Here is a 15,734-nt window from a genome sequence, read left to right on the forward strand (position 1 = left end):
GGGTGATCATGGGCCAGACGGTGTCCATGGGCCATGGCTGTGCTGGCTTTGGAGAAGTCTTTGCAGCTCTTTAAACTGCTGTACTGTTTGGTCCTTCACATCTGGGTTGGAGATCTGGAGTCTTATGCTGTCTGTGGACCAGCTCAGCTCTCCAGAGAACATCTCTGTCAGAATGCGAGCCACGACAGGTACAACCTACCAGACACAAAACTACAGTCAGTGCATGAAACCAATATGTTGTGAACACTAGGGACATTAACCAACCTGGACAATAATCAGTTTCTTTTCTTTAGGTTTCCTGTCAGGCCAGTCCTCTCCAAAACAGAACGTGATCTCAAATGGTGGAGGATTTTCAGCTTCACCTTTCTGAAACATAATCAGCCCTGGAAAATTTTGAATTGGTGTTTGAAAATAAAAAGGATACAGAATGCATCGTTCCATAGACTGTGGCTCAAGATTCAAGATTTGTATTGTCATAGGTGGTGGTGCTCTGGCTGGCAAACATTAGAGTCTTTTTTTTTATTTCCAGTGTGGCCAATAAATCTAATTGATCTTACAGTTTTTGTGCCATTGATTTGGCCAAGCAAAAAATAATGAATATAAAATTACTGTAAATGTAAATACTGAAATGTTAGCAAAGCTTTCAGCCAAGGTTGGTGGTTCAGACTCTATTGGGACCATTACTTGGGCAAGACACTTGCTTGTGTATGAATGTGGTGAGTGAGTGAGTGGTGGTGGTCGAACAGGCTGATGGCACAGATTAGCAGCCACAATTCTGTACCCCAGGGCAGCTGTACCAGTACAAATTATGAAGTGATTGAAAAGCGCCTATGTATTTATTATAATTTGTTTATCATTATTAATACCTTGCAGAAAGTCATTGAGGCTGAAGACCTTTATCTTTTTCTCTCGCTCCATAGGATTAGGCACAGCCTGTTCAGGTACTCCTGGACCAGACCAGAACACTTTACATTGGCAGAGGCGAATGGCATAGATGTCCTGCTGCCAGATCTCGAGTATAAGGCCGCGGTCCATCACGTCCAGGAGGGCTGCAGTGTAAAAACGCTGCTTCTGGTTCTGGATCTGTTCAGTCCCTGGAAACAGGACCTGCTGCAGATTGACCGGTCCAAACAGGTCCACCTGATCTGGGGTTGGCTCCAGGTGCCCGAAGTACAAACGACAGCCCTGAGAGTTACTCACAGTCAGTGAGCCTGCATTGCGTCCACGGTACAGGAACTTCAAGTCCAGGTCTGTTACTGCAGGAAAAAAAAGTTAGTTTTGCATTTGGATGATTCTTTTATGGTTTATGTATCTTAGGAACCAGAATCTAGACATAAAAGTACATACAATGTGTGACTTTTTAATGGTTTCCCCTTTTTCTTTCTTAATTTTGATATATACTTCAGGATGAACCAATATAAAAAAGTATTCAGTCAAATGACTGATCTTACGTACTTACACGGGACACTGTTGAGTAGGTCATACTTGTAGTTTTGCGTTTGAGAATCATTTTCTGTGTGGACTGTCCCCACAGCATTAGTTTCCATCACTGAAGAACCAGGCAGGGGGTTCAGGTCCTGGAGCCCCACATAGGGCCTCTGGTCCACCATATGACCAGAGGCCTGGAAGTCCTGCTGGGAAAGGCTACAGGGCACAGGTGGGGTGGGGTGCATTGTTTCTGGAAGAAGGGGCATGGGTATAATTTGTGGTAATGTCTCACTGGACGATAAGCTGAAGGAATTGACTTCAGTGCGGGCTGAGAAGGGGTTGTAGGGCTGTGTGTCACTGAGCCGTGGGTCTGAGGAGCAGCCAAGAACAACATTTAAGAGACTAGAAACACCATAAACAAAAACAGTATTACAGTGTATAGAGTTGCGGTGTTAGTCTTTGTCAAGTAATGCAGTACTTGAATTAAGTAGAAAATAAAATGTTACTTACTGATACTAAGCTCCATTAAATTTGGCATCTTGGAATAAAATGTACAAAATAAGTTAATGCAAAAAAATTGTGTATATTTAAAATATGAAAAATGTGTTCACCTCTTCCTCTTCATCATCATCACAAGCATCTAAAAAACAGAATAAACACTAAAGAATATAGAAGGTTTAAAAATTGACTGGTAAAAAGATTTCACCTTGGACCATTATAAAAAAATCACTTGATGAAATCTCACCTGTACAACCCACGGTGTCGCACACTTCGTAGATTTTGAACGGTTGAACTGGGGTCTCTTTGGTTCCATCATATTTCAGCTGAAACTCTCGGCTCTTGTTGAGTGCACAGCGAAGGTTTGCTTTCCACTTTGCAGGATCAGGCTCATCCACACCTTCCTGGTACTTGCCCGTTTCAAGAGCCCATGCCTTGAGAGACAAAAGTCTTTTTAATGGCAAACACTAGATGGTTTCTACCAAATCCAGTTTGTTTTCAGATTTTTCAAACAGATAGGAATTGTTCAAGCGGTCTATGTTTTAGTTAATTTTATCTACACCTATAGAGGCATTCTCAGGCTCTGTCTAACGAGATTATAATCATCATCCAATCTACAATGGGCTGTCAAGTTTTTTCCCCCACACACTTTCATAATATAGAAGGCTACACTTCTTTGCACTCTAACAACTTCACTAGCCTGTATTAGGCTTCTTTATATTTCACATACAACCGACAGAGCTGAGCAGACAGTTAAGCGTGTCACCCGGTCCTGAGGGGCGAGGTCAGGGGTTATCCACTCACCTTGAAGATGGTGTTTTCCTCTTCTGAGGTTGGCAGGTGTCGTGTCGCGTGTTTCCACGGGATCTGAAAGAGGCGGCGGTCCGCGCTGAGCCACTGCAGACCGGGGTATCTACCACTACTCACCTGGGCCAAAAGCCAGGGCTTTAACCGCACCCTCCGGGGCTGTGGGGCGCTCATTCTGTAGGCAGCTACGAGAAAGAAATAAGGGGAAATGGCACATATAATTTCAATAGCGCTGTAGCCTATGTTAAACAATCACACTAACACGTTGCCTTGTAATAATTAAATCTCCAAACTAATATCGTTCTGTCTAGTGTTTGGGGAAGTTGATCACGAGTAGGCTACAATTTGTGACAAAAGGCCTCTTTGGGTGATAAGCCAAGCAGACTTGCATGCAAATGTCGTAAAAATCACTGAATTGGTGGCTATGGTGACTATGGACCACCTGAGTGTGCACTGACAAATCTACGACTTACCTGAACCGGGCCGGGCCGCAGCCAGCCGACGATGCTCCTTGGGCGAGTTCTCTCTTATCTATCATACGCTGCAACTAAACAACTAATAGCCTACCCATTCGTCACACTTGAAAGAAAGGTCTGCAAAACTTGACGGAGACTTTGACAATGCTCGCACACCAAGCTGTTCGCTCGGCTGTCAGGACGTCCTCCAGTTGGAAATCGTAAGTAGTAGCTTACAGAATAAAAGCCCAAACATAAAGCTAGTTTACCTATACAAACACACGTGAAGTGTCCTTTCTTTATTTTCTGTGTGATTTTACCAGACGAGGCAGCAAAGACAGAAGTCCGCTTTCTTCCGGCTTAAAAGCCAACAACAGTAGGTCCCCGTTTATTTAGAAAGCAGAAGCAGACCGTTTCCGCGGTTCTCTGTAAGGAACTAACAAATTCCTACAAAAGCAGCCCACTGCAGGTTCCTCCTTCTTCCGCTAGTGGATATTATTATAGGTGAGCATTCTGTCATTAACTAAATAGAAATTAGGCCAGCGAATGTTTATTTCTGCCTTAGTAGGCCCCCAAAGGTAGCTTATCTCATGCTTGAGTAAACCTTAATTTTAGCAGAACGATTTTATAGGAACCGTATTTAGCCTGCTGTTTTAAAAAATGTTTTGATTGTACTACTACAATCAACCTGGGTTGCCAGTACCCAAACCTGCAGATATAATACGTATAGGCTACTTGTTTTCTCAGTATATGAACAGGCCATACCTCATGTGAAAGGTTCAGACCCTCCAGAATTCACTCACTGAGCTCGAGGCAGCGCTAGCACTGATTAGTGGCTGCAAGTGCTGGGGTTTAGGTAGAGGCCATTCAGATAAGAGTCCTTTTAGGTTTTAACCAACTGGATTTTAGTGTTGAAACTGGCAACCGTAATGACGCTCGTTCTATCAAATGACAGCTCAACTACCATACCAAAAACGCCAAATTATATAAATGGACTAATAGGATCATCAAGTTCAATGTTTTTGCAATTCATATTCTTATCAGGAAAACTATATTTTTAATATGATTACCTGTCTAGGGACAATAAACACACACACACACACACACACTCATTTAAAACCTAAAGTTTCGCTATAGCTACGGTTTGCATTGTTAGATGACCTACCTTTTAGTCAATTTGAAAACTTTGGACACCTTCAGCTGTACTGAGAGACTATTCTACTCATGTATGTTATCCCATAGGCTGTAAGTGCTTATTTTGTCATGCAACACGAATCCATGGTATGCTGCATAGGCCTACATTACCCACATGATGGATGTAGTGTAGTACCACAAGAGGGCGGTGAAGACACATACTTGGCATTGGGGAAGGAAACCAATAATATACTTATAAAATAAAAAAAAAAAATACATGGTAAATCAATCATAGTGCATTGAATGTCCTTTCAATCAGCCTTAAACAACTTTTAAGATTTATGTCAATGTTTTTAATTCGTTAAAACTCACAAGAAGCGTTTTGTTTCATTCACAAATGTTAGAGTAATCCTGAAATGGCATCACCCCTTCCAAAGTTGAAATGCTTTGTTCCACCTTGTGATGTGATAATGTGTCAATTTAAAAAAAGCTCTGGTGTATGGATATTTTTTAATCATCATAAGTACAGAGCAGACAGGGAGTATGTGAAAATGGATATTTTCTCTGTACTCAAGCCTCAAATGTAAGGAAAATAGACCTACAAGATTATTCAAACATACATGAATCAACTGAAAGATAATTCTGTAAAGTAACCTGTTTCACACATCCGCATATTCAAATGAATCTCAATTTTGAAGCAATCGGCTATTGTTTTAGCTTTGGTGTCCCAGCAGATGGCACCAGTAGAGACCATATCATGGCACCCTCAGACGGTATCTTCCAATATGTTGTCTGGTCATCAGGGCTGAATTACTTATATTTGTTTCCTACATGCATTATGGTAAGCTTTAAAAGAGTGGCCAAAAGTAGAATTCTGCATAATATTGAACTTTTTAGATGCTAGAGTTATGTACCTGTGACACATGTCCTGGTCAGATTAAATCATTCATACAGATCTTCGGATCCTATACAGATTGCAGTGACCATTGTGTTGTATGGGTCATTCGTTTGACTTGTGGTACTGTGGCTGACCATATTAGTACATCCTAAAGTAGAGTGCTCCTGTTGTACACTGCTGTCTGCTCCTTTGGCTCTCTGCAATAATGTCACTGGGTCGATTAAGCCCTCTGACCTTTCTTGTGCAGAAAACGCAATTGTGGCACTGCTTCCTGTATTTGTTGCTTCACTCAATGTTGATGGTGAAGGAAGTATAGACTGTTTTCTGGTATAGAGGCCGTAAGGTCCGTGGAGACTACCTGAGCAAGATGGTTCTCCACTCATTGCTGGCCGACAGGTGACCTGTCCAGCAGAAGATAATACTATATTTAGTTAGGGTTAAGGTACACTAGTTTGTATTTTTGTTATTTTAGATTTAGTTTGTTGGTTCTCTGCATACATTTTACACAAGAATTCAGCCATTTCATGCTTCGTGAACCTTTTTGAAAAAGGCATGCAGGATGTACAGATGGGCAAGATCTAAAATCACAGCAAGACACTCAAAACACTTGTGTAACATTTGTGTTTTACTGTTTGTGGTTTTCAAATGCTAGAATGTGATGCTACACACCAAGCTGGATGGCAAATTCTAAATTTAATACTGTCAGTTGTATAGTGTTAAGATTTTTATTTATTTATTTATTTATTTTTACCTATTTACCAGGTTAAAAACTCACTGACATTAACAATCTGTTTCAACAGTGACCTGGAACTGCCCCATCTCTACTGAATATTATAGACCCATTAAAAGTTGCCATGTCATCTAAAATGCAGCATGGTCTAGTTTGATTTATTTAATTTAATACCTCTGTCGGTTGTATCTCAGCTTTCGCTTTTCGTTTTTGCTTGTTGTGCTTTCTCCTGAGCAGTCTTAACAGCAGAAACAGGGCAGCTGTTAATAAGAGCAGTAAGATGGCAGCTGAAATTGCTCCAGTCTTAATATGTCGAACAAACGGCTCCTCAGTGAATGTTCCATGAGGAACTGCAATATAAAGCACAGAACCATTGAACATGGCCAATGGTTAGTATATGTGTTAGCAAGATTTCTGTCTAAACTCAAATTGATCTGCAAAGTATATTAAAAAAAATAACTATTCTTTGGTTTAACTGTAACTTTTGAAAAACATAACTAGTAACAGTTTCTGAATTTCATTATACTATAGTATAATGACAATAAAGGCTTTCTATTGTTTTCTATTCTATTCTATTTATTTGTGCTTACTGGCTTGTCCTCTCTGCAGGACCTCAATATCCACTGAAGCCGATACTTCCTCACCTGATTCTTCATCTCTGGCAGTTACCTGCAGAGTCATCACACAGGCAGAATTAATATAATTGGCATAATATCTAGCATAATCATTTAAAACTTTTAAAGTCACTGATTTGGTTGTGACTACAGCTTCACAGGAGTTTGAGGACCTCATGCTGAGAAACCTTTACTGAGACCTCCTGCAGTTAGCCTAATGTGTCAAACTGTGACACTGCACCTGTGTGTTTGGATAAGCACTCAGCTTAGGAAAAGTGTGTGTGTGACCGTTGTGTAAGGACCTCGGGTTTTGTTTTATTTCATTTTTAAGTAGACTGTGGCATATTTATGGTTAAATTTTAATTTATACAGACCAGATAGAGATGTGTTGAATTAAAGAGGGGTACAGTAGATTTCGTGGACAGAATGCACATGAATGGACAGAAAATTGTGTCATAACGTTTGGATAAATAACTATTCAATACATCACTATTGTGTTCTGCTAGATCCCAGTTATTCTATTTCACTTTAGGCCTTTACCGTTCCTTGAGCCAAACAGCAAGGACAGGAGCAGTGTAAAGAAGCCTACCTGTATGTTGTGTCTGTCAAAGGCATAGAGGTGGTCTGTTCTGGCTATGAGCACTCCTTGTGTAATGTGGTACAGCCCCTCTGTGACTGACACACTGTAGAGGTAGTACTGCACATTTGGGTTCCGCCCCTGGTGGGACAATGCTTTGTAAAACACTATTCATGAGGATCACAGTTGTACACATTAAAAAAACCTGCTTACATCTGGAAAGTCCAGGTCTACAACCTGGATGAGCAGCACCTGATTCCTGTAAGTGGAGACTATGGCAGCAGGACTCGAGCTTTGAACCACAAAACCTTTGTATGTGGATTGGTTGAAAACCGGGGGATACATGTTCTCCGCCAGAACTCTGACAAGGACTGATGCAATGCTGTATTTGAATGGGTCATCAAGCTGAGAGGCCTGACAGTGAGAACAAGTGCATTGGTAAATGGTTAAAGGGACAGGTGAAGCAGTGAAGTGAGAGTACCATGATGTTGAGTCTGAAGAATGGTGTGTGACGCCGGTCGTCTGCAGCTCTAGTTAATGTGATGTGGCCTGTGCTGCTGTTGATCACAAATCTGTCCAAGTCACTGCCTGTGTTCAGACGCCCAGCTGTCACTGGAGGAAAACTTAATGACAGGGACAATCCAGTTGTGTCTCACCTGAGAGGATGCTGTACTTCAGAGGAGTGTCCAGACCCCGGTCTCCATCTTCAGCCCTTATTGGGCCAGGAGAAAACTTCAGCACAAGGTTCTGTGTGGAAGAAATGAAACCTTCACGCACTTATTTGTGTCTATTTAGTAGTACTAAGTGGCACAGATAGGGGCCTTTGGAAGCTTTGCTGTGCTAATACTGCAATATATAACATGTACATACTTTTTTTTTTTTTGATTGATTTAGAATCAACACCCCATTTCACAGAGACACATTTTAAACAGATTCTTTATCCACATTATTATGAGTTATATGGGATACATTATTAAATTTCAAAATGCTTATTCTGCTTGCCTTTTGTTTTTCAGTGACATTGGTGCTATAGGAAGGGTTAGTGCAGACCGGAGGATCAGGAGATAGCATCACACAGGGCAGAAAGTGAGGATACTGGTCATCTCCATCCTGGACAGTGATGATCACATAAATGGAGGTATTGAACATTTCTGCTGTATTAGTTTCCTAAGAAAATCCAAAGTACCCATAAAATGGAGTTTATTTTGCTATGAAACTGAAAGTGTCTTTCAGATTTGATTAATGTATTAACGTTATTACCATGGCCCAGATCAACAGCTTCAGGTTTTTTTTGGTCTCATAGTCCATGGGCTTGTCCAGAACTACATTGCCACTGTTTGGTTGATCAATCCTGAAGAAGGAGGAGTCTAGCTGCGGATAATTAGGTTACAAGTCAGGTGTTAAGACATAAAATATCCTTAACGGTTTGGGTTAGGCATTTTAATTAAATCAGATTATTTATAATTTCAAGAATCTGAATCACATTGTTAGACTACTGACCATCATATTAACCTTCAGACTGCACATAATCATCACTGACCTGGAATTATTCTATGACAAAGAACTAATTCTCACCGTTGATGGGTCAATGGTGTATCTAAGCATGTCTCCATCAGCGTCAGTTGCCTTTACAGTGAAAACAACTGTGTTTACTCCTGCAAACTGGAAAAAACATTACAGTTTAAAGTTGAACTAAAGAACACCTAAACTCCTCCCTGCAACTACATTTCAAACAGAGCTGGTAAACTGAGCAGTGCTTAGAGGACTAAAGAAAAAAGTGAGCAGGGTTTGAAAGTATAATAAACTGTGTGACTGGTATCCACTTCAAACTGCACCCCTGAAGCCAGGTGTTTGTAATCAGAAACACCGGCTGTAGTCAGGCAAGTCATACGTAATGTCACTAGCTTCTTGAAATTGAGGGCAGCACAAATTTAAATTGAACAGAACAGAATGTTGTAACTTACTACTAAAATTGCCAAAAGAAAAATAATTAGGAACAATAGATAATGCAATTGAAACACTATGTACACGGTTTAGTAGCATAAAACGTTGATTGAGTTTAGTTCAACCCTATGTTAAAAGCTAAGCAGCACTTTTTTTTTTCTTGAATTGTTTATTTTCTTATTATTTTGTTTTGGGTGTTGTGTTCTGATACTCTGTCTTCTGTGCTCATTAAGTGGAAGTAAATGCCCAGTTTTGCCATTTTAAACACCATAATTTTATCAACATGAAATGAACTGTAGTTTCATTCTATAAGCACACAGTGCCTTAGCAGTGCTGGTCAAAGCACTTAATCACAAGGCCAAAAAGTGTCACATTTAGAAGAAAAAGATCAAGAAAATGCAATCACATTTTCTTTTTACAGAATAGAAAACATAAAATAGGATATTTAATCAATCCTTTGGAAGGATTATTGAAGTATTAGTTTTACTCCTCCAACACCTTTTTACAAAACAAAAGCAGGTCTTTTTACAACCCAACCCCAAAGTCTGGTGGTTTGTGCGTTTACCTCGCTGATGGTGATGGCTTTTGATTCCTGTGAAAATTCTGGTTTGTTGTCATTTTCATTCAGAATCTGGATCTGGATCCTGTAGTGTCTCTGTTACCAATAATTCATGAGTCCTGTCACATTTCACTGCAGCATTATTTGAGAACATAATATGATTCATTTTGAAAACTCACTTGTACAAAATTATCATGGCAGATGAGCTGCGCAATCAGCAGTGAGCCTTGGACCTGTAGGATAAGGCAGTGTGAGACATGTGGCACAGGGTGAGACAGTGTATGTGCTAAGGGCCAGGGTGTATGTGGTCAGGAGTACCTCTCTGTCTAGGACCTTGGAGTGGGAGATATTGAGGCGGATGGTGGGTCCATCCAGAAACATCCAGTGTGCATTTGGCCCTTCTAGACAAAGCCGGAGGCCATTAGACCCAGGCTCTGCTGTGAGGTTGGTATTGGCTATGAACTGCCCCATGGGACTATTTTCTCTAATGGCTGCAGAGATGTCAGAGCTGCCCTGACAGGGACTCCCTGGTGAGACAAAGAACTGACTCATTCTGTTTAAGTCTGACTTCCTCTGTCTAACAATCTCTTACCGACAACAGCATGGGACATCAGACGCAGTGTCACCTGCAGCAGCAGCAGTCTGCACCTCTTCAGCATTTTCTTGTTTCAGTCTCTGTTCAGGAAACCCAAGTGCTCACATTGAGTTCAAACTGCTCGCAAAAAATTCACTCAGCCTGAAAAGACCTTTGACCTTTTCCTGACTCAAAAAATTCCACAAATAAATGCTAAGTTTGTGGTTCAGGTAAGCACAATCTTATGCTGTTATATATACAGCGTAAATGCCCAGAATGCTGTAAGTGTGCGCTCACCTGTGTGTCTATGAAGCTGATCCATGGAGCAGTGTCTTATATGCCGCCTATTGGTGCTAGTCTGTCATGTTTTTATATTCACATATTCAGCTGTGTCTCCAAACCGCCGCCTGCCTCTGTCCATTTATGTGAGTGTATTAGCAGCTCATAAGGCTTAGCAATAATGAGCTCACAAGTAGGTCAGCGGGATTTTACTCCTTCGACATATTTGCACACAACAGCAACAAGCAATTACATTTATTTATTTATTCTTCAAATGTGGCTTAGACCGACCAGTAAATGAACCAAATTTCATTCATTCAGAAGTGGCGGAGCCATTACGCAAGGGGGCCCTCTGGGGTTATAGTGAAGGAGCCATACGTTTTTTTTTTGTTTGTTTGTTTGTTTTTTTAACCAAGCTCATAGTTATCATTCATCTACAAATTTAACCAATCTAGAGCACGCGTTCATAAAAGCTGGCTTATAGTTCTGCGTGGGCCCTGCTGATCTGGGAGCTCACATCCTGATGCAGTCCTGAACCAAACGAGCTTCTTCAGACCTCATCTGGGCCCACGAACGTCCTGGGAATCCAAACTATTAATTTGGATGAATTATTAGTTGTTGTTTTTTTTTTTATTATTATTATTATTATTTATTTATTTACTGTGAGTGTCAATCGTGTTAGGCCCATACATATATTTCTGTGCCAAATATTAGTTGTTCCATGCCATTTTAATCAGTCTGTATAGTCTTTGTGGTTCAAACCACAACAAACACCGCATTCTTTCAGATTGACTTGAATGTGCGTTGGGGAACTGTGCTGCACTTCCATGTAGATTTGAAAGCTGGCCTTAAAGCCAACAAGTGAAGTGACAGCCAAAGCTGGTAGCTCAACCAATCACAGAGCCTGAAATGTTTTGTTTCCCCAGAGTGGCACGGGGCTTCTTTTTACTTCTCAATGATGCTGTCTGTATCGAGCTCATCTCAGAGAGATTACACAGCCCAGTCATCCGCTTTCTCACTGAAGCTCAGTTATTTCACATGGCTCTATGCACCTGCGAGCGCAGTACCAGGTGTTTCCAAGACGCATAATTAAAGTGCGTTCATTAGAGTCATCATGGCTGTTTGTTACCCCTCCCCCTCACCACGATCTGCCCTGTGCTTTTGTCTCCCACATGTGTTTGTGTCTGACATTATGAGCTGTCTGCTATTGATCCACTTTCTCTTGTCCCTTATCAAAGAACAGACAGGCCAATCAAAGCAACCAGCTTTGAAACATGAACTCTATGGATTGCAATCTAACAAGTTACTATGACAACTGTAGTAGCTCTTGGACCTTTGTCTGGTTATCTGGGAAATTTGTGAATATAACCTTAAATTGGATGTCTAATTATACAGCCCCATGCACTCCTATGCACTCTCAGATAACATGTATTTACACTCATACTACTGTTCACATTTGCACATCTGGTTCAGGAATAGTCATGCACTGGAGGAGTGTGCAATTTGAAAGGTTGTTTCTCATCACGCTTTTCCCTTTGCTGTCAAATTTAGACCTAAATCTTTGTTAAAGAATTTATGATTTTCCGTAAATATAATGGATCTGTTTATTTATAATCTAAGTTCCCACTTGTTCCCAACATTTACTGATATCATAATTGAAAAAGGTTGTGCATGAGCGATTTGTGGAGGACATTGCTGTGGTCTCTAAGCATTGCCCACAGTGACTGAACTCAAACTTCAAAACAGACCCGTGCTTATTTCCCCTAGAGACAGTATGTTGGACATACACTCTCTGTGTTGCCGTGGTTACTCCCTGCGGTTAGTCTTTATCTTTGATTGGACTCCATGCAGAAAATATCAACCCCCTACAATGAACACAGTAATACAATAAAACCACATTTTATCCACCACTGTGACGATGCTCCCTTTGTCTCATAGGTTCTAGTTGAGAGGAACTGTGTAGGAATTACTCAAAGACAGAAGGAGGTAGGTGGACAGCTGCCCGCCCACCTAACAACACATGTAGGTATTTGTCAGAATGTAGTCCCACTGAACCACACCACCCTGTCACAGTAATCATTAACTCCTATACATTCTGAACTGTTTCAAAGATGCGTCATCAGATGTATGTATGTTTATTTATTTATGTTTGAACAATTTGTTGAAGTTTATTTGATTATGTTACCTTTACAAATAATAACTTTTAATAATTGACTTCCAAGTTTGCAACAATTATTTCATGGTATTAATTTGCACAGATTATTCTCTAAAATAAAACAATTAACCTCAGTCCATGGTTCACACATGATCACATTTTATGCCTCTGGGCCAAGAAGACACCATAGTAGACACCTTGGTAGTTTTGATTTTAAAAAAATGTTTTCAGGGACAATGAGACACATGGATTCAGTCTCATGTCTGGCAGCAAAGCAGTTTGTGAAAGACGTTTCTGAACTCCGGGTTAAACACTGTGTAAATGATGGGATTCACTGCGCTATTGACATAACCCAACCAGGTTACTACTGAAATCAGGGTGGGACCGATGTGGCAGGACTGACACAACACATTAGTGACGTGAACTACGAAGAATGGAGTCCAGCAGGCCAGGAACACACCTATGGATAATATGGGAGAAAAAAAAAGTTATTCAAAAATGTCTGCTTTGAAACTTACATCAGAAATGCTTGAGTGACCAAAATAATTCAAGTTAGATCTAAGTCAGTTTTAAACAATCTTTATAAATTAAGCCTGATAATGTCACCTGCTTGTCTCCATGGAGATAGATGTGCCATGGAGACATGTTTAATGCCAAACTGTGGAACATTCCAGGCAAAGCATTGACTTCTCAATGGAGAGAAGCAGGTAGCGGTCCCTCCACCTTTAAAAATGCACCTTTAACTTGGATTTGACGTGGAGCCAGTGGTCTCAAAGGCTACAGTGTAGTTGTTGTCAGGAAGTAAAATGCTCAAAATGAATGTATTCTTTCATCTTACTGCCATCACAGCTTTTCACAAAGTTTCTCTGTATGTGATGATTGAGATTAAATTTAGCTCTAGTGTGAATCTGCCGGTGATCCAGTAAAATGGTTTCCAGGGAGATAGTTTCTATTTTGATTGTGAAGCTCGCAGCTTCTCTCTGTTAGTGAAAAACATGCAAACTCCAACTGAGAGGCACAGAGTCTCATTTACCATCCGTAAGCATCACCACATTAAAGAATGAAGAACATTTAAACTGATAAGCATAATCATCCTACAGTCTCTTTCATATATTCCCATATTTGCCTGTCACCATATCATTAACATGCACTATTGTTCTGTCCATACTGTGTATATATTTTATATTTAAAGGAACTATATGTAAGATTCCAATTGAACATTTCACAAAGATGAGCACTATGTGTCCCTAGATATGAGGTTAACATGTTCAAATTATGCTTTTGCTAATAAGAACTGTAACAATGATTTTATTCCTAATTACAAAAACATTGGACATGATGGCCGATACTTAGCAGCACGTAAAATACTATTACTTTATGTTGCACTATATTGAACTAGTTTGTGAATTTTGTTCACCAACAATGGAAATCTTGTGTTTCTGATTGTTGATCTACTTATGAGATTTTACACTTGACTCACCTACTACCACTGGCAGGACCTTCATGGCTTTGCGCTCACGGCCACTCACTCTGCTGCTCTTGCTGTTTCTTCTACCTCTTTTCACTGTGTTGCTTTTGGAGGAACATTTTCCTCGCCGGCTGCCATCCCTCCTATCTGTCAGGTCTGCATCGGACACGCTGTCATTCTGCATTGTCATGGGGTCACTCTCCATCACCACAGCTTCCCCATCCTGCTCATCAGTCACCGGGGTAATCGATGGAGTAATCTGGGAAATAGTGGAGGGGGAAGTTGGGCTCAGACCAGGTGCCACTGCATACACAACCTTTTCTTGACTTCCTGTTGTCGAGGCTTTAGCGCGGCGGAGGGCGGAGTTTAAGTGCAAGGAGAGGGTGTGGCGATTATCCCATCCAGCCTGGGATCGTGAGCGCCCACTCCAGCGTTTAAGACCACGAAACATCCAGTAATACAAGAAGAGCATGACAGGACAAGGCACAAAGAAGGAGCAGACTGAGGAATAGACCACGAAGCGATCATCCTCCAGTTTACACACACTGGGGTCTCGTCCTGGAACCTGGTTCAGACCGAAGATGACAGGACTAGCTACACCCAGAGACAAAACCCAGGTGGCAGTGATGAGGGCCAGCTGCCGTACACTGAACTGGTTTCTGTTGTACTTGAGAGGTACTACCACTGCAATGTACCTGAAAGAATAATAGGATTTGGATTATAATAAGTTAATCAAATAGTGATTAACTGTAAATTGTATACGAGTTTACTCTGCTGCTTTCTTTTATTAAATAATAGCTGCTTAAAATAAAATTAATAAAGTATTAAAAGTATTTCATCATAGACAAAAAGATATTTTTAACAATTTCATATTATGGAAATTCTAATATACTGCCCACCATAATTTGCACTCATGCTCAGCACCCCGTTTATGTCTAATCTATGGTCTGCTTTTAACTTGAGCTGTTATACTTGTAAATGTATTTGGAGCCTGTCTCACCTGTCCACACTGATAGCACACAGATTGAGGATGGAGGCGGTACACAGCATTACATCCATCGTCATCAGTGCGTCGCAAGTGGAAGTGCTCAGTGTCCATATTCCTCCCATGAACTATACAAATACAACATAGAAACAGAAACAGAAAAAGACTATGTAGCAACATTACATTTACATCTGAAAATCACATGTCACTTTAAAACGATATTACACTACAACAAATAAAATGTAATTGAGAGTTACAGACCGCAAAGAAACAATTCTTATGCAAGGGCTCAGTAATGTGCCCATCCTGTGTTGTCTATAGATGCAAGAAATCTTCTATGAGGTTCTTGGGGAAATTAATACGATTTAATTAAGAACAGTCACCTGACAGCAAGGTTGCACAACACTGATTGTAAGATACATTCTTTCAGTTATTAAATGGATAATTTAGCCATAGATAATGTTAATGTATAGTTCATATCAGCATGGCTTTTTAAATTAAATGTCCTTATTGTGAGACTATATAGCCTCAGATATGAGACTTGAATAATTATGAATAAATGAATTATTACCTCCGCCAAGGAGGTTATGTTTTTGCCGGCGTTTGTCTGTTTGTTTGTTTGTTTGTTT

At 40.5% G+C, this 15,734-nt stretch overlaps 3 protein-coding genes across 7 annotated transcripts in view; 1 reads left to right on the forward strand and 2 right to left on the reverse strand.

Annotated features, from left to right (window-relative positions):
• Positions 1-6: 6 nt before the first annotated feature.
• On the reverse strand, positions 7-3,647 carry irf5 (interferon regulatory factor 5). Of its 5 annotated transcripts, none has more exons than XM_020926303.2 (9): positions 3,509-3,647; positions 2,731-2,918; positions 2,174-2,360; positions 2,040-2,068; positions 1,939-1,966; positions 1,460-1,798; positions 867-1,256; positions 265-383; positions 7-195 (listed from the first exon to the last, which is right to left on the reverse strand). In XM_020926303.2, exons 2-9 carry the CDS (start codon positions 2,905-2,907, stop codon positions 7-9), a joined length of 1,458 nt encoding a protein of 485 aa, XP_020781962.1. In that variant the 5' UTR covers positions 2,908-2,918; positions 3,509-3,647. The 5 variants fall into 5 exon arrangements, with proteins under 5 accessions (XP_020781962.1, XP_020781961.1, XP_020781960.1 ...); XM_020926302.2 differs by having other exon boundaries at positions 3,458-3,599; XM_020926301.2 differs by lacking the exon at positions 3,509-3,647 and adding an exon at positions 3,207-3,347.
• Positions 3,575-15,734, forward strand: part of LOC110161534 (thyrotropin receptor-like) — a 27,207-nt gene continuing 15,047 nt past the window's right edge. Inside the window, exons 1-2 of the mRNA XM_055153802.1 lie at positions 3,575-3,692; positions 8,158-8,279. The gene's annotated coding sequence lies outside the window, so the exon portion shown is untranslated. The remainder of the gene's footprint in view (positions 3,693-8,157; positions 8,280-15,734) is intronic.
• drd4-rs (dopamine receptor D4 related sequence) overlaps positions 12,735-15,734 on the reverse strand; it is a 4,227-nt gene continuing 1,227 nt past the window's right edge. The window contains exons 2-4 of the mRNA XM_020926693.2: positions 15,121-15,233; positions 14,133-14,815; positions 12,735-13,112 (exon numbers count right to left, since the gene is read on the reverse strand). Coding sequence (XP_020782352.2) covers positions 12,910-13,112; positions 14,133-14,815; positions 15,121-15,233 — 999 coding nt within the window. The 3' untranslated portion in view covers positions 12,735-12,909. The remainder of the gene's footprint in view (positions 13,113-14,132; positions 14,816-15,120; positions 15,234-15,734) is intronic.

This window comes from Boleophthalmus pectinirostris, unplaced genomic scaffold, assembly GCF_026225935.1.
Source record: "Boleophthalmus pectinirostris isolate CB_2022bp ecotype Guang Dong unplaced genomic scaffold, ASM2622593v1 HiC_scaffold_18, whole genome shotgun sequence".
NCBI lineage: Eukaryota > Metazoa > Chordata > Actinopteri > Gobiiformes > Gobiidae > Boleophthalmus > Boleophthalmus pectinirostris.

Excerpts from the sequence above, each read along its gene's own strand:
- irf5 (XM_020926303.2), bottom strand. The coding sequence starts at position 2,907 with ATGAGCGCCCCACAGCCCCGGAGGGTGCGGTTAAAGCCCTGGCTTTTG. Across the intron at positions 2,069-2,173 it reads CGACACCGTGGGTTGTACAG|ATGCTTGTGATGATGATGAA; the intron begins GTGAGATTTCAT and ends TCTGTTTTTTAG. Across the intron at positions 1,967-2,039 it reads ATGATGATGAAGAGGAAGAG|ATGCCAAATTTAATGGAGCT; the intron begins GTGAACACATTT and ends TTTTATTCCAAG.